This window comes from Anarhichas minor, unplaced genomic scaffold (genome assembly GCF_050575085.1).
Source record: "Anarhichas minor isolate MPS153535 unplaced genomic scaffold, ASM5057508v1 ptg000139l, whole genome shotgun sequence".
NCBI lineage: Eukaryota > Metazoa > Chordata > Actinopteri > Perciformes > Anarhichadidae > Anarhichas > Anarhichas minor.
In genome coordinates this window covers 248088-266148 of record NW_027466585.1, presented here as the reverse complement: position 1 = coordinate 266148, position 18061 = coordinate 248088, and the positions used below count along the sequence as shown (strand labels likewise).

General features: G+C 45.6%; 1 protein-coding gene across 1 annotated transcript in view; it reads right to left on the bottom strand.

Annotated features, from left to right (window-relative positions):
- Positions 1-1057: 1057 nt before the first annotated feature.
- LOC142943548 (putative E3 ubiquitin-protein ligase HERC1) overlaps positions 1058-18061 on the bottom strand; it is a 70324-nt gene continuing 53320 nt past the window's right edge. Inside the window, exons 53-77 of the mRNA XM_076085112.1 lie at positions 17695-17895; positions 17470-17600; positions 16402-16613; positions 16171-16273; positions 15810-15956; positions 15584-15685; positions 15305-15478; positions 14396-14695; positions 14240-14305; positions 14016-14141; positions 13190-13328; positions 11832-12013; positions 11590-11745; positions 10526-10648; positions 10306-10408; positions 9830-9999; positions 9517-9655; positions 9153-9322; positions 8782-8951; positions 6752-6917; positions 6589-6665; positions 5272-5524; positions 2582-2734; positions 2124-2429; positions 1058-1692 (exon numbers count right to left, since the gene is read on the bottom strand). Coding sequence (XP_075941227.1) covers positions 1507-1692; positions 2124-2429; positions 2582-2734; positions 5272-5524; positions 6589-6665; positions 6752-6917; positions 8782-8951; positions 9153-9322; positions 9517-9655; positions 9830-9999; positions 10306-10408; positions 10526-10648; positions 11590-11745; positions 11832-12013; positions 13190-13328; positions 14016-14141; positions 14240-14305; positions 14396-14695; positions 15305-15478; positions 15584-15685; positions 15810-15956; positions 16171-16273; positions 16402-16613; positions 17470-17600; positions 17695-17895 — 4055 coding nt within the window. The 3' untranslated portion in view covers positions 1058-1506. The remainder of the gene's footprint in view (positions 1693-2123; positions 2430-2581; positions 2735-5271; positions 5525-6588; positions 6666-6751; positions 6918-8781; positions 8952-9152; positions 9323-9516; positions 9656-9829; positions 10000-10305; positions 10409-10525; positions 10649-11589; positions 11746-11831; positions 12014-13189; positions 13329-14015; positions 14142-14239; positions 14306-14395; positions 14696-15304; positions 15479-15583; positions 15686-15809; positions 15957-16170; positions 16274-16401; positions 16614-17469; positions 17601-17694; positions 17896-18061) is intronic.

Here is an 18061-nt window from a genome sequence, read left to right as displayed (position 1 = left end):
ACAAGGCCTTAAAAAAAAGCATGTTTCAAAGTCTTCTACATCTTTTGTGTTCGTCTTGATTTTTAATTGACGCTCAGATGTCAAGTTCTCCAGCAGAAGAGTCGGAGTGTGATGAAGACGTGAACGACGGGTCAGAAAACAAATGTTAAACGTCTTCACTAATATTTGAGTTCATCTTCTAATGAGGTCAGAGGTTAAAACTATGATGGCAGATTTATTTCACGAGCTGAAGGCTTCTTCTCTTTGACACCTTGGTTGATCTGCTTCTCTTTAGATTTTTTTTTAAACATTCCTCGACCTCATGCTGACAGAAACGACACGGTTTGACCCCGTCAGGACACCGTTCCTGTCGGGTCAGAACAAACTAAACTCAGCTTTTCCTTCTTTTACAGAAGATACCATGATGTGGAAAGAAGTCTTTGTTTTTAATTAGCTTGGAATCTGCAGTTTTGTTTTATTTATTTTTTTAAAGGTGCAACGTTTCTCGAACAAGTGGAACCTTCAACACTAAAGACTTTGATCCGTTTGTCTTCTTTCAGGCCGCTGAACAGAATCACACAGACCCAGAGAGGACGTTTACAAACGTCTCCCACCATTTAAAAGATGGGTTTGGATTTCAGTTAATGTGAATACAAAACTCACAGTAATCTATAACTCATCTTCATAAACGCTGTGAGGACACAATTCACATCTTTGTTCTAGTCGTCCGTTATATCTAATGCTGCTGTTTTGGTTTAACTCATTAACTAACGGAGGTTCACAGAGTTTGCCGTTTGACAAAAACATCCGAAAAAAATATATTGACATGCAAATGAATGGAGTGTAAAGTCCTTCACAGCGACCGAGTCTTTCAGAGTACTGAGATAGAAACCCAAACCTCTCCTTTAACCGGAGCCGGCGGTCTGCACACTAAACTCAGACGTGTGGAAGCTCTTTCCTTCGTGTAAATAGTTTCTCCTCGTGAGAGACGGCCTTTGTGATATTTTGTACTTCTGAAATAAATGTGAAATCTGAGGAAACGATCGTCTTTCTTTAACAAACACACGACAGCAGATCAGTTGTGCAGCATTTATTGTTGTTGTAATGCTTTGGGAAACTCGGCATCGGCAATGAACACAATAAATATGGATATTATGCAAAACATTTTCCTAATGAAGCATTTTACACAATGTACAATATTCTTTTCTTCGGCCACCTGCTTGAATATTTTATACACATTTCCAAACTAATAAACAAACCTCCATGCAGAAACCCTGAAAATGGGATGTGGAGTAATGAGCAACCAAAGAGTTAACACGAAACACACTTCTCGCGTGGATTGTTGTGTCATTTAAAAACTGCTAATAAACCACCAGGAGAAATGAAACTCTGTGATGTTAAAGTACATAAAATGGATTTTAAAAAGTGGCCCGCCTGCTCGGGAGTTTTCCTTCGACTGGTGCAGCGATGGTGTTCAGACAATACAGTCACCCGTCACTCGTGGGTATAAATGTGTGCGTGTGTGTGTCAGTAGTCCGTGTCGGAGCCCTCCGCGTTGTCCACGTTCCTGGACAGCATGTAGTTGTCCATGTCGATGGAGCGGCAGTTGTTGATGGCGTAGCGCAGCCGCTCGGCCATGACGGCCTGGCTGGAGTACGGAGGCAGACACAGCTGGAAGAAGCAGGTCTGAGAGGTCGGCAGGCTGTCGTACGGCTGTGGAGGACGGACGGACACACACACACACACACACACACACACACACACACACACACACACACACACACACACACACACACACAGAAACAAACAGTTAAGTCATCAGACGGGTTTCTAACTAACAGCCTGTTGTTCACACAGAGGATGACCTCACTGAGCTTCCAACAATGAAATGAACACGATCGACGGCAACATTGATGTTTAAAATGTCAAAGCAAGCGCTTCCTAAACTATTGAGATGGTAAACATCGTTATACGAGTGGACAAAGAGACGTCCTGACAGCTGAACGGTTTCCTGTCTGCATCTTTACCGTCTGATTTAAAGAAAAACAAAGGTGTGTTTCTGTTCTTCCATGTCAGCTGCACAAACCTCAACATGTTCTGCATATGGTGAGTAACCGATGCATTAAACATGACTCGTGACTCACCCGGTCCACCTTCATGATCTGAAACCTCTGGGAGATGTCGGCCGTGTTGGCGGGCAGCCGGGAGCGTCCGGAGACGAAGCGCATGAAGAGGACCCGCTCCTCGTTGGAGAACTCCTCCAGCGTCTGCCAGAACCACTGCACCAGGGAGTGCTGCTCGTCCACCTCCCTGTAGCGCACCACCTTCTTCAGCACGTCGCAGCAGATCTCCGGCATGCCGCACACCATCTGCTCCAGCTGCTTGGCCGTCAGCAGGGAGAGCAGCGGCACCGGCACGATCCACGACATGCCCTCACGCACCGCCGCCACCTGAGGGGGAAGGTGAATATAAATGTTTGAGGTGCTCAAAGCAAAGAAAAGTGTTGAAGTAAAAGACTCTGCAGCACGAGTACCAATACTCTGGTACTGCAGTACCATCTTTGATCAAGTTGTGCCAGAGTATAAGTACACAGACTGTGTACCTGTCGGTCGAGCTCGTGCAGCCGGTACTCGATGGCTCGCTCCACGTACTCCTTCCTGTTGGAGAAGGTGAGCGGGATGCTGTTTCCTCCGGGGATGATGGGAACCATCTTTCCATCGGCACTCTGCCCGACGAAGGAATCCAGAGGAATCATCTGAGAGGCAGAGAGTAACGCAACATGTTTCACTATTCATCGAGACTAGAAACACGACACAACAATGACTACAGACGACGATGCACGAGAGCCTCCTCATTGAACAGACAGCATCACATATCTCTCATATCTCTCCAGCTACATATGTATTTAAGGATTTATATCATTTTATTGCAACATTATGAACATCCGGACCTCCGGTGTCTTGAGTCACAACTGAAGAGAGAAGCAGCGTTCAGGTTGAATGATGTTTAATTCATCTGGAGAGAACTCTTCTTTTAAAGACTTCCCTGTTCTCCGTTCTCTCTGAAATCTCTTTCGTTTCTCTGAATAATATTTATTATGTCGTTCGTGGCAGTTTGAGCTCAGTGGTCACAAAGGTCAAATGTGACCGCGATGTTTTTTACAGGAGAACTCTGGTGAAGGTGGTTTAAGCTTCGTCTGTACTCGCTCTCAGCGCCGTAGCGTGAAGTCGTTTCTACTCAATCAAAAGACAACTAGTGTGACTCAGAGACATGAACAGACTGGAGGTGTAACCGGCTACACGTAATAAACTGACCTCCACAATAGAGAGGAGGGATTATCATTATCTGTAAACTCATCATTGTCCCGATAGAAGCCATGCAAATAAAGAAGTCAAGTATTAAAAGCCTCATAAAGAAATAAAGGTTGAATATCCTGTAAACTATTTGATTTGGCTGCAAAATATTTATTCAAATGAAGAGTTTTAAGAGTTCTTCTAAAGCTTCTAAAACGCTACAAACACTCGGAGGTGCAGCCCGATGCAGCGGCCATGATGACATCATTCTGTGTCTCTTCACTGCGGAGAGAATAAACTGAGCTTAAATGACCTCAAATGTAGTTTGAAAGTTCTCGTTACTCATCAGTGAGCTCATATCTGTAGAGTTACTGGTCTCTCGTCAGTATATTCAGTCTCTCTATGGTCAGACAGAAACCAAAAGTTTCATGGAATTGTTGAATAATCAGTCAGCGAGAGCGTTTCTCTCTTTGACTGAATGAACGATTCAACAGATCGGCTACAAAACCCTCAAATTAAATCACGTATTCACGGTTCTGTCAACAACAGATTATAATATCATGGTGAGACATTTGACAGCTCGTCTGGCAGAATTCAATCCAAAGCCAGCAGAGGAGCAGCTTCTCCCCCCCTCCCCCCCCTGAGAGTCTGGGAGCAGGGCCAGGTCTCCAGCAGGACACGCTGCATGGACAGCGGCCCCGGCGTTCCTGCAGCGCTGAGGGCTTCACGGTGGAGGGGTTGCGTGAGGCGAGTTTGGACAGAAGAGGGGCTCCGGGGGATACGTTGGCCGTGTGTGTGTGTGTGTGTGTGTGTGTGTGTGTGTGTGTGTGTGTGTGTGTGTGTGTGTGTGTGTGTGTGTGTGTGCGTGCTCATCCAGCAGGGCTCACATCCAGCTCTCACAAGGCTTCACGCACGTTTCCGACACCGGTTCGGAGTCTGAAATGTGAGCGCTGATTCGGGCCAACGTTCGGTTGGTTATTGTTCGACTGTCAGCTGTTAACAGGATCAACTGGTGTTCACTGTCAGCGCTCACTGGGCGTGGTGCAGCGTGTGTGTTTGTTTTGGGACAGTTTAAAAGGTTAAATGTGTAGCTTTTCCACATAAATGTTTCCAACTTCTAAACCAGAGAAATCTGCAGCTGTAATCGAGGTAACGGTGCGTTTCACTGTGGCGTCATATCCTCTTTGTGCAGCGTCATAAATTGACTTTTTATCCAGTTTTAAGCCACTTTTTTAAAGACAGATCATTAGATCGTTTTCATTTTTAACTCGATGAAGGATTTTAGTCATCAGAAAAACCAGCTGAGCTAACGTTAGCATCATTAGCTCGTCTCTCAGCTCCTGCAGGACGTCTCTGGCTGAAGAGAAGTAGCCGATCATCAGCCTCCCTGTGAGCCTTCAGGACGCTAACGGTGACGGTTTATTGTTTTCAGATGAAGTTTAAACACAGAGTGATGAGCGAGGAAGCTGAGGGGCGGCGGTGCGTCACCGGGATTGACTGCCGAGGCCTGCAGGAGATTCTATATGCAATAAAATGTGAGTCATGAATCTGACTCTATATGCAGCTGTGAATACATGTCACCTTCTCTCTCCTTTGAGAATCCTCTCTGTGGTTAAATGAAGAGTCGACTTGTTCAATTAGAGAGTTTGAAATACTGACGCATCTCCTCTTTAATGTTTAGAGTCTAAACTAGAGATCGAACAAGACTCGACATTTAAAATGTTCTTTTTTTACTGAAATACACACAAACAAAAACATTAAAGATCCTTAAATGTGGGTATACAATATGTATCTATATCAAATAATTAAGTTACATATACTCTTATGAAAAGAGTCGGGATAGATGGGCAAAAATAAGATAAAAGAAATGAAATCAAAATGGAACCAATTCACAGCTTCAATGTCCTTCAAAGTAAAGTATCACAACATTCTGACTTTAATCTCATATATATATATATATATATATATAAATAAAAGAATCAAGAAAGGGATTTCCCACCTCATGGAAGTTCTCCTCGGTGATGCCGCCGTCTTCAATGTGAAGAATGCTTTTGAGCGTCTGCACATAGAGGAGGTCCGCCTCCTCCAGGTCCTCCAGCATCAGCGGGATGCAGCACAGCTGTTTCCACACCAGCGGGGCCAGGTGGAGGTCCAGGGGCTTCTTGGTGCGGATGGCCACGCCCATCAGGATGCCCAGGAACCTGAACTGGAGCATGTGTTCGTCCAGACAGGAGGACGGGTTGAAGAGGAACCTGAGCAGATTGACAGGAGAAGGAAATATGGAGTTCTGTTCGTCACAAAGGTCAGTAGAGCAGCAACTCCTGAGTTCTGAGTTCTACAATCACTGGTTTCTCAATGGAGTCTGGTGTGTTTGTAGAGATCAAAGATAACAGCTTCAGTTCTCTAACAGAAAGGTAAAGAGGTGAAAACATTCTGAATGAAGCTTAAAACTTAAACTGATTCTTTTAGGAGTCTAGAATACGTCCACAGCAGAACATTGATTTGTGTGTTTCTATAAACTCTACTGTAGTAGAACCTCACACTAACACACCACTAAACATCTCTACTGTCTCTTACACCTGAATATAAATACATGTTCCCAACCAGCATCACCAGCTAACACAGGACAGTATGTATTAAAAAATATTACAACTTTTATTTTGAAAACCTTGTGTTTTAGGGTTAACATGGTGACTGCCTTTTACCTTGAAGAAGACACAAAGACAGAAAGGAGGGGCTTCAAAAATAGATGTAAGAAAATATTATAAATCTAAAATGTAATAATTAAATAAATAGTTTAAAAAAAAAAAAAGTAAAGAAGATGAATTTTGTCTTTAGTCCGTGTTTCATCTATTTGATCTGCATGTTGTCTTCATAGTACTTTACAATGAAGTGAATGCATGATGTTACTATGTTTCTGCATCCTCTAAATGATGAATGGTGAATAACTTCAGGTGACTTTGTAACATCTGTCCAGAGACTAGAGATGAAAAAGCTGTGACGCATTTACAGAATGTATTAATGTGCACCGTCCAAACAAACAAACAAACATTGTTTCTTTTATCTGCATTGGAGCATCAACGAACTGCCAAACTGACAATATCATCTTTAAAAAGGAATATAATGTCTCTTGTGTCTTATTTCTGTGAGATTGTTGTATTTATCTCCATATACACCACATGAAGTAGAATGTTATTTAAACATCACGTTTCCATCACACTGATACTAACAGTGAGGAACACTTTGTGTCTACCTGCGTCTCTTTCTCATGAGGTTAAATCTTCCCGAGCAGCAGGATCCTCAGCGGTGACCTCACCTGTCTCTGTTGTAGCCGACCTCGGCCGTGGCGTTGGGGGAGGGGATGAGCAGGTCGACCACGCCCGTCTCCAGCTCCTACAAACACACAGGACCAAGACCGTGAGCCATCCGGTAAACTCCTCTCCTCTTATCAAGAACCACCGACACGGATCCGTCCATACCTGACACATCTCTGTGATGGTGTCGTCAAACACCCCCCCCACGTCGTCGGCCCCCTCGCCCACCAGCTTCACCTTCCAGGCCCTGGAGGGCAGGCGGAGGTCCGAGGCGTTCAGCTTCACCACCTGACGGGCGATCTGCACGAAGACCGGTTTACACTTACGCCCCCTGTGGAGAGTTAGAAAGCACCACGCCATGAAGTCACCGGGTTCTTATTTAACGACGGTCTTCTCGTGTTGGAGATTTTCACAAGTTAAAAAAAACTGCCATTATCGTCAGATTTCATTCCGAGGGTCCTTGAACACATCATGTGTGACGAACAAAGAGCAGCCAAAACGAAGCTTAAGATTGTGATATTTCATCAAAAACATTTAAAATCTCACACCAAATAAAGAGTTCACTTTAACCAGATCGTGTAAAAACATTAAAGTGTGAGCTCCTCAGTGAAACTATGAAGTCATGATTGATTCATCTGAGACCAACAGTCATGTGACAACAAGGAGGAGACACTCTGACTGAACTACAGGAAGTGAACACGGAGAGGAGAGAGGAGAGAGGAGAGTAGAGAGGAGAGAGGAGAGAGGAGAGAGGAGAGAGGAGAGAGGAGAGAGGAGAGAGGAGAGAGGAGAGAGGAGAGAGTAGAGAGGAGAGAGGAGAGAGGAGAGAGCAGAGAGTAGAGGAGAGGAGAGAGGAGAGAGGAGAGGAGAGAGGAGAGGAGAGAGGAGAGAGGAGAGAGGAGAGAGGAGAGAGGAGAGAGGAGAGAGAGGAGAGGAGAGGAGAGGAGAGAGGAGAGAGGAGAGAGGAGAGAGCAGAGAGCAGAGAGGAGAGAGCAGAGAGGAGAGAGCAGAGAGGAGAGAGGAGAGAGGAGAGGAGAGAGGAGAGAGGAGAGAGGAGAGGAGAGAGCAGAGAGGAGAGAGGAGAGAGGAGAGAGAGGAGAGGAGAGGAGAGGAGAGAGGAGAGAGGAGAGAGGAGAGAGGAGAGAGCAGAGAGTAGAGAGGAGAGAGGAGAGAGCAGAGAGTAGAGAGTAGAGAGGAGAGAGGAGAGAGCAGAGAGGAGAGAGGAGAGAGCAGAGAGTAGAGAGTAGAGAGGAGAGAGGAGAGAGCAGAGAGGAGAGAGGAGAGAGCAGAGGAGAGCAGAGAGCAGAGAGGAGAGAGGAGAGAGGCGAGAGCAGAGAGGAGAGAGCAGAGAGGAGAGAGGAGAGAGCAGAGAGGAGAGAGCAGAGGAGAGCAGAGGAGAGCAGAGAGCAGAGAGCAGAGAGCAGAGAGCAGAGAGGAGAGGAGAGAGGAGAGAGGAGAGAGGAGAGGAGAGAGCAGAGAGGAGAGAGGAGAGAGGAGAGAGAGGAGAGGAGAGGAGAGGAGAGAGGAGAGAGGAGAGAGGAGAGAGGAGAGAGCAGAGAGTAGAGAGGAGAGAGGAGAGAGCAGAGAGTAGAGAGTAGAGAGGAGAGAGGAGAGAGCAGAGAGGAGAGAGGAGAGAGCAGAGAGTAGAGAGTAGAGAGGAGAGAGGAGAGAGCAGAGAGGAGAGAGGAGAGAGCAGAGGAGAGCAGAGAGCAGAGAGGAGAGAGGAGAGAGGCGAGAGCAGAGAGGAGAGAGCAGAGAGGAGAGAGGAGAGAGCAGAGAGGAGAGAGCAGAGGAGAGCAGAGGAGAGCAGAGAGCAGAGAGCAGAGAGCAGAGAGCAGAGAGCAGAGAGCAGAGAGGAGAGAGCAGAGGAGAGCAGAGAGCAGAGAGCAGAGAGCAGAGAGCAGAGAGCAGAGAGCAGAGAGGAGAGAGCAGAGGAGAGCAGAGAGCAGAGAGTAGAGAGCAGAGGAGAGCAGAGAGCAGAGGCTGGAAGTAGAGGTTTTTTAACATTTGTTTGTTGTTAAATTTGCTCTACAAAAACTTTACTTCACTAATATCGGCAGTGAAATGAACAATTGTGTCTATAAGAACACATTTTAATGAGGGTGTCCTGGTGGTCACAGAGAACATCTTCCTCAGGGATGTTCACCTGGACGTCGTTAAACACAAACAAAGACAAAGACCCATGTGGTACTGACCGTGTGGAGATCCGTTTGACGGTGATCTGGGGCCCGTAGTTCTTGCCCTGAACCATGGTCTTCCCTATGGAGCGCACCATGGGCAGAGTGTAGACTCTGGGGGCCAACAGGGGCCTCAACTGGCCCTGAACGATCCCCCAGGTACCGGCGTTGTAGTGCGACGTACAGCTCTGCACAGAAAGAAGTCACCATCATTACGTACGGTGATAGACTGTGTGTTTCACCTTCACCTCCTTGTCCAACACCCTCTTGAAGCAAAGACCACCTCTGAATGTTTAAAGACGGGTATTTAAACTAAACCCCGACCCTTTAACGTGCTCTTCAAGCTGTTACAGTCAGGAAACATGATTATGAATGTTTTCTTTGCTCACCTGGTTGTTGGGGCTGAGGTTGAGGAGTCTCCACGAGGAGTACATGAGGTCAGAGAAGTGGTAGAGGAGACGCAGACGAGCCCTCACCGCCTCGATGCTGACCTCTCTGAGGCCGCTGTACTGAGGAGGAACCGCCACGGGGAGACCCAGCTGGAGAGGAACCGAGGAGCCTGAGGAGGAGGAGGAAGAAGAGGAGGAGACACGACGACCACAAACGACACATGAAAATAGGAATGAGGAGCTTACTCATAAACGTATTAGTGTGGATGTACCCAGAGAGAGAGAGAGAGAGAGAGAGAGAGAGAGAGAGAGAGAGAGAGAGAGAGAGAGAGAGAGAGAGAGAGCGAGAGAGCGAGAGTCTAACCTGGAGCTCGAGGCGGTACGGAAGGAGCCGACCAGGCGGCGCTGTGGCAGCGTCCGGCTGAGATCTGGTGGATGTTTTTTCCCTGCAGCACCGTGGCCACCGTTGGCTCTCTGACGTGGTTGGTGTGGCCCAGACCGAGCTGCACGACACAAGGCACGGTGTTCAAAGTCACGTCAATTCATCATTTGTAGTAACGAGAAGTATTTAAACTCGTGGAAGTTTGAATTTACATTCGCCAAATTCTCATTTTCACTGAGCAGAGCCTGAACGCATCACAATTCTTGGGGGGTTCAGTGAGTGTTCAGCAGGTTACCTGTCCCTCCGAGTTGCTGCCCCAGGTGTAAACGTCTCCCGTGGACGAGAGCACCAGAGTGTGTTCAGCTCCGACGGCCACATCCTGGATGTGGACCCCCGACAGAGCCGGCACCTGCTGGGGCCGGTTGTGGTTCCTGGCCCGGCCTTCAGGTAAGCCGATCAGGGGGTCTGCGAACATAATATTTAAATTACATGTCAAACTAAAAGTTTTATACAATTACCTTATTAAGCTACTCAAATGTAACTGTGAAAACAGTATTTATCATTATTTGAGCGACATTTTTTCATCTGATCTGTATTTTCTCAACTCATCATTTACTGAAATATGGAAAATGTCATAAAGCCAAATGTCAGATGTAAAGCTGGAAATATTGAACTAATTTTCTTGAAAAATAAATAAATAACTGTTGATTGGTTGATGGTTTCAGTTCTGATCGTTATATTATTATCGTAGAGAAGATGATGTAACCGAACCTTGGCCGAAGGTGAAGACTTTGCCGTCTGTGGTTAAAGCCACAGAGAACTGTGTTCCACACGCCACTTTGTTGATGCCGATTCCACACAACACGTCCACTTTCTGAGGAATCAAGAACTCTAAATAAACCTTCATTACATTCACCTACGTGGTTATTTTACAGCTAGAGTGAAGCAGCGGGCCTCCTAACAGTTCTGAACTCTTTCCATGTGAACAGACCTGAGGCGACGACTTGGCCGTGGAATTGCCGAGTCCCAGTTTTCCGTAGTCTCCGTCACCAAAAGCCCAAACCATCATCCCGTCGGCGGAGACGACTAAAGTGTGGTTCAAACCACAAGCCACCTGAGGAGGGGAGCACACGGCAACATGAACTCATCGAACGTGGGTTTTTAAGGAAACCTTCTAAATGTTTCAGCTGTCAGAACACAGGAACACAAATGTGAACGCGTGGCATTCAAACTGAGCGTCAGGAAACAGGAAAAAAGACTGTTAAATAAACGATTTAGCCCTCGGTAAGTTCTAGTGGTGCAACGGACCATCGTAGATCACCGATCCGTACGGATCCATCCTCTTCAATTACACAGTCCAACGTCAACCATCACAGTTTAAATAAAGTTCAACTGACGATGGTTCTCCTCCAATATTCAGTCAAACATGTGATCATGATGTCATCGATCTCTGATCTCTGATAATGTTACAACAGGAGGAGAGCTAGTAACCGTGGTGTTTCACAACAACAACAGATATTAGAGATGAATTATGAGCTGTTTACACCAGCTCTAATAATAGATCATCAAAACCACTGATGACAACATTTGTTTTAATCAATAAAAATACAATATTTTATTTACTTATCATTTGAATTGTGTTTTTATGAAGAAAAAACAAAAACTATAAATTACAAATACAAAGTAAAAGGACAACATTTAGAATTCTTGATAGTTTACAGACTTATAATATAATATAATACTCTGGTGCTCTAATCAAACAACAAAGGGCTCTGTGTCTGTTAATATGGATCATCAATGATCAATAATTAGTATCGGCGGCAAAAAAACATGACCAGCGATCTCTAAAAGTTACTTTAAATTTGCTCCTTTTTTCTGTTGTGCTGATCCGACCCGTGACTCTGACCCGTGCCTCTGACCCGTGCCTCTGACCCGTGACTCTGACCCGTGCCTCTGACCCGTGCCTCTGACCCGTGCCTCTGACCCGTGACTCTGACCCGAACCGTTTCGAGACCCGTTGCACCTCTAGTCAGTTCTATCACTCCTCTGTCCTACCTGTCCCACTTGGTATCCCTCCAGAGCGGTGACCTTCTCCGGAAGCTTCTTGTTCGAGGTGTTTCCCAAACCCAGTCGTCCGTAATCACCGTTTCCAAATGTGAAAAGCTTCCCGTCGGCTGTTACCACCGCCGAGTGTTTGAACCCACAGGACATCTAAAACAAAAGATCAAAGTGAAGCAGATTGTGAAAGCACCCGAGCACCAAACATCCTTATCGGGTTCATTAGAACTCAGACTGACCTGCACCACCTCCTCTCCCTGCAGCGCTTCGATCTGCCTCGGGCGGCGCTGGCGGTCGCTGTTCCCGTGGCCCAGCTTGCCGTAGTCTCCGTCCCCCCAGCTGAACACCTCGCCGCTCTCTGTCAGGGCCATGGAGTGACCGTCGCTGCCGCACGACGTCACCAGCTGAGTCACAACGAACCCTGAAGGGGCAGAGAGACGACCGCGGAGTCAGAATGACGTTACTGAAGTAAGAAACTACAATAAAGATGTCTCATCACTGCTTTGAGTTATTTCATTATTTCTCTTTCACATCCATCCCTCCACTTCTAATCATGTTACATGTTCTTCTGCTACTGGAGGATGTTTGATTCACGGACTGTATACGAGAAGCCGACGTAGTCGTCCTGGCGTCTCACACTGGCTTGTGGATTGTCGTTGTGAAGTCTCGAGTTTGGCATTTTGGCCGTCGCCATCTTAGTTATTTGCAAACAGAAGTGACACTAGAGGGCGGAGCTAAGTACAACCGAAGGCTGAAGGAGACATTTTTAGACGACCAAAAAGTTACAATTAACTGTCATGAAGTAAAAACACACTGAGACTCGTGAGACGAGAACACCGACAACTGCCTCCCAGACTGGACAACGCTCTGGTAGAGACCTGTCAATCACTGTGTAGCCCCGCCCTAAAGCATCCCCTGCTTTATGGTCTGTTTGACTCTAAATGGACCATAATGTACTAAATGAACATCATGCTGTATTGAAGAAGACTTGAAACTAGATATTGAGACCATAAACTCATGTTTACAATGTTTACTGAGGTAATAAATCAAGAGAGAAGTAGAGTCATTTTCTCATAGACTTCTATACAACCAGAGGAGTCGCCCCCTGGTGGACACTAGAGAGAATGCAGCTTTAACACATGAAGCTTTGACTTCACTTTTCAGAACTTTCCAGGTTGCCGCCTGGTTTTATTTTATTTTCCAGTGTTTTTGTGTTATTGTGTGACTTTGGTGCTTTAAAGCGTTGATTCAAGTCTCTTTAAGCTTATAAAAACTTAATAATTCTGCAGAAGGACCTCCAGTGTTCGGATTTAAGAGCTCATGAAAAATAAAGAGTAAAGTCAGTAAGCTAGAGCTGTTATTTCAATGAGTCATATCGAATCAACATTTGCTGGAAAATATATTAACTTTCTCACAACTCAAAACTGTAGGTTTTAAAATCTTATGACAGTCGTTGAGTCGGAGTTATTCAAACCTCAATAGATTTGATTAAAAGCTATTAAACTCCATCAGAGGACACACAGGTGAGCACGTCTTAGTGTCAAACATATTAGTGAATCTTAACAGTGTGTGTGTGTGTGTGATATTTCAGCTCCACCTTGCAGAGCTGAGACGACGGTGAGGACGTGCAGGTCGTCAGAGTTGCCCTGACCCAGACGGCCGTAGCTTCCCTCCCCGCAGGCCAACACCGTCCCGTTGGGCTGGATCACAAAGGTGCAGTTCTGACCGCACACCACCTGGAGGAAGGAAAGACGAGCAGACAGATGCAGGGAATAAACAATCACATCAAAAAGGGACCACGTTTTAAAAGCTGGTAAAGAACACGCGTCAACATTCAAAATGTCAAAATCCATTAACTCAAAGAGGCACTCCGAAGAGTCGGTATTAAATACATAAAGTCTGAGGATTCCCACGTGACAAACACTGGATCCTACATCTAATAGTGCAGATTATGAAGTCAAGTCAAATGTAGCACACGTTTGACTTTATAAATGAACTGGACCTTTGACTACGGTTGCTTTCCCCGCACACATTTTGTTTTTTTGAGATAAAATTACTTTTTTTAGCAAACCAAAACTGCAATACATACATGTATTTATGCATTTTATTGTATTGTACTGTGGTAAATTGTACTGATGGTTCATATTTGCTTCTAAGTTTTCATAGTGAAGCACTTTGTAACTTTGTTCTGAAAGGTGCAATATAAATAAAGTTATTATTATTATTTTAAGAGCATTTGTAGAGGAATATTTCTGTTCCAAGCGTACTGATCCATGTAAGCGGTCGATCACTAGAAGCAGTTTCCACTGTCCTTGTCTTGCAGTAAAGTATAAGAAAATAGCAGACGTATCCTGGACTCTTCTGTGATGTGATGACAGTCACCAGGCTGGGTTAGTTAACAAACACGCGACACGTTTGTGTACCTGTTGTGCCTGAGAAAAGGACGGGGCGGTTGTGGGCACCAGGATGTTTCTGCCGGCCTCTGCCAGCTGGCCGTCTCGCCCGGCACCCCACAGATACACATCACACTTCCCCCCGAGGTGCCAGTCCTGCAAAAAAAAACACACACACACACATTATTATCGTCACAGTCTGAGAGTAAACAAGCACACTTATTACAGCTAATCTGGGTCTCAATCTAAACTACCTCTGGTCTGGAGGTGGCCCAGGACATGATCTGTTCATCCAGACCAGATGCCCATTTACTGTTGTCCTGGAAAAACAGAGTGGAACACGGTTATTACATTCAACAGTAGGTGTTAATTAGATGATAAACAGTTGAAGCAACAGCAGCCTCCCTCACCATGAGCAGAGCCATCTCGTCTTTGGGCACGGGCTCCAGGTCGGGAACGGAGAACGACTCGGAGAAGGAGGCGCCTCGAGCGAGGGCCTCCGCCGCCTTGACCGTCGTAGAGAAGCAGTCCAACCAGGACCACTCGCTGGCGCACCAGACGGCCGTGTCAGACTCCGGCGGGCAGTGTCGGAGGTTGGGCGGCACGGGGGGGCGACACAGGAGCTGGTCCAGGTGGAGCCCCACGGCCAGGGTGGCTAGGCACTGCATGTAAGGGCTGTGGACGAGCTGCTCGCCACACACCACGTGGGGCTGGAGGAGGAGGAGGAGGAAACATCAACAACTGGCAATGATGGAGAATAATCACCCTCAAGTGATGAGTAAATATGTGTGAAAACTGTTAAAATGTTAAGAAAAATACCCGAGAAATATTTGAATGTTATTTGTAAGATATGTGAAAAAAATTATAAATATATATTGATTATATATTTATAAAAAATATCCCAAGAAATACGGAAAACTACAAGAAGATTATATACGTGAAAAATATCCAAATATTATTTGTAAAATATTTAAAAAATAAAATATGTGAAAAAAGTCCAAAAAATATCTTTAAATTGTAGTAAAATATGTGAAGAAAAAACAGTGTCAGAAAAATGTGTGAAAAATGTCACAAATATATCCAACAAATATCAGAAAAATGTGAAACACATTAAACATGACAAAAAAAACGCCATCTGCTGGACGGTCCACCATTGCCATGACATGTGTGAAAAGGTGCAAGATGGAAATGTTCGAGAGTGTCGTGCATGTGTGAATAATGAACATCACAAGTGATGCCTGACAGACTATCCCATTAACATCTCGAGCATTATGTGTGAAAGAGGCTTTAGACCGGAGATAGATATTAAACGTGCGTACCTTCTCGTAGGCATACTGCTCCTGCAGCATGACAGGAAGTCTCTCCAGGAAGGCCCTCATGCAGGGCGCCATGTTGAGGCCGACCACTCCCTGCTTCTTCAGAGCGGTGCGACAAGTGGCCAGCACATGGTTGGACGCCATGAACTCTTTGGAGCAGTTCACCACCAGCACGTCCTGGAAGAGAAGCAGACCGGAGAGTAAATAGATATTCATCTCATCACAGCGATGCGGCTAGAAACATGGGGGGGGGGGGGGAACAAAGGTGTACAGATGTGGTACCTTGGACCTGTTGGAGCAGACGGCCACACCAACATCTGGGATCCAGACAATATTCTGGATCGCACCTGAACCGGCGACCACTGTCTGCAGCACCGACCCGTCCTGTTGGACACACACACACACACACACACACACACACACACACACACACAGTGTGAGAGGAGTGTGTGTACATCTGTTACTTCTACCTGCAGTGTTTACATTTATCCTGTGTGAGTTTTCTTACCCGCAGGGACCAGATGTTCATGAGGCCTCCCACTCCTCCAGATGCCAGAGCCAGGCCGTCGGGGCTGAAGGCCAGCGTTCTCACTGGGGTGATGTGGCCCTTCAGCTGGAAAACACACGTCGCTCCTCTGCCCGACCACCGGGAAGACTGCAACACAAGGACGGCAGATAAGTGGAAGAAGACCATGTACGTGTGGAGAGAATAAACAGTCATCAATTGGGATGAATCTGCAGGCTTGGTCAGAATTCGAGACAAAATCACCTTCAACATTCACCGCATGTCCAGGAATTTAAAAATAAACAGCAACCTTGTTTACATTATAACAGCAACATCTTGTAAGTACCATGAATTTAGGTTTTACTTCATTCTCCCACCATCCCTCAGAGTCAGAGGAAGAGGAATCTGGGAAGTTAGAGATGTTTTGAGGAACAGTCCAGACTGAGACGTGGCCGTTCTGGCAGCATCTGTAAAAAAAAGAAATAAAAGAGAATGAGTTTGAGGAACTCATCTAAAGGATGACTGCAACATGAACGCCTCATGAACTCAATAAAAACCAGTGAGTGTGATCAGGTGCGAGTACTTGAGGACCTACATGGCTAACATGCTGAGAGTCTTCGGGCCACGTCCCAGCAGGCCACACCAGGCCACGCCGTTCACCGGGGACGGGTGTCGAAGACCCTGCAGGCAGTGCCAGCCGGAGCCCGAGTGACAGTCCGGACTGGCCCACAGCTTCACCGTCTCCTCCTTGGCACAGGTCAGCAAGATCTGACCGTTAGGACTCCACTTCATACTGGTGATGGACTCCTGTGAAACACAAGATTCAGAGGTTCAGCCCACGAGGAGCAGGGACGAAAACCAAATCAAATCTCATTTATCGTGATGACGAGATCTATTGAAACTTTCGTCAACGAGTAAAATAGGAGACGGGAATGTGAGCGAGGGACGATTTGGGAAGAGATCCAATCCGAACTAATCTAGGAAGCTCTGTGCAGGAGGATCCCCGTGTGTGGTTGTGACATCACTATTCATATCTAAACAACCAATGTGTTTATGATGAAATAGTTTGCTAGATCAGAGTTGTTTACAAGAGCACAACGTTCTTCATAGGTAGCTCCCAAAGTTCATATTAACTGCTATATTCTTGTTTCTGTATAAGTATCTGATTTTAAGACAATTAAGGAAATGTTTCATATCACAACAGTTAAATATGTGTGAGTATTGTACATTTAAACCTTAATACATTCTATAATAGCAGGATAATCAATGTTTGTACACAAAGAGTTTACACTTAAACAATGTAACACACTTTAACTGAACCCGTTAGATGTTATCTTATGAACTAAAGATAAGATACAACTTTATTAATACCAAAGGAAATTCTTTCATTAAAGATTACAACAGAAGAATAGCAAAGAACAAAAGAATAAAATGATAAACATATATGAACAATAGAATGACAATTATTAAGTATAAAATAAATAATAATCACAATACGAGTAAATAAATAAAGAAAATTCAACTAAAATAGAAAAAGTAAAATACAACAAAGAGTAAAAATACAGATAACAAATAAAGTGGACTAAACTATAATAAAATGTGTTTAAAAACAAATCAAACTTTGCTGAGTAGAATCCTAGAAAGAGTAGAACTGAGTAGAAACCTTGTGAGCGTCGATGACCACGATGGCTCCTTTTTCTAAAGGCTCTTTGGATCCAATCAGCAGCTTTCCATCTGCGTAGCCCACCGCAAACGGCTTGTCCTCACTGTACCAGGCGATGTGCATCACGGCCACTGAGAGGGGAAGGAAACATTACTATCAAACATCTGTAAAGAGTTTCCTCCAAATAACATTTACCACCGAGAACACGAGAACACTGGCTCCTACCGTCTTTCCGGTAGCAGTGCTCCAGCTCGGTGCGGTGCATGCTGGAGCTGTCCAGCACCTCGATGAGGCCCAGAGATCCGTCCATCCGTCCCACCAGCAGCATGTCTTTGGGTTCCCCGCACCACAGGGACTCGGCCTCCTCTTTAGGCCAAGCCAACGCTGACACCCAGTGAGGCTGCACGTCCAACAGGCCCTTACCGCCTTAAAGGAGAGGAGGGGAGGTCACAGGTCAGCGAGGAGCTTTGTACCGGTCAGAGAAATAAAATCTACCGCTCAGAAGGTTTGTAATCTGCTGCCACAAAGATGGACTGCTGGGAGGACTCCTCTATACGACGCTTTATTAATAATAGATGTTATTTAGTTGGTT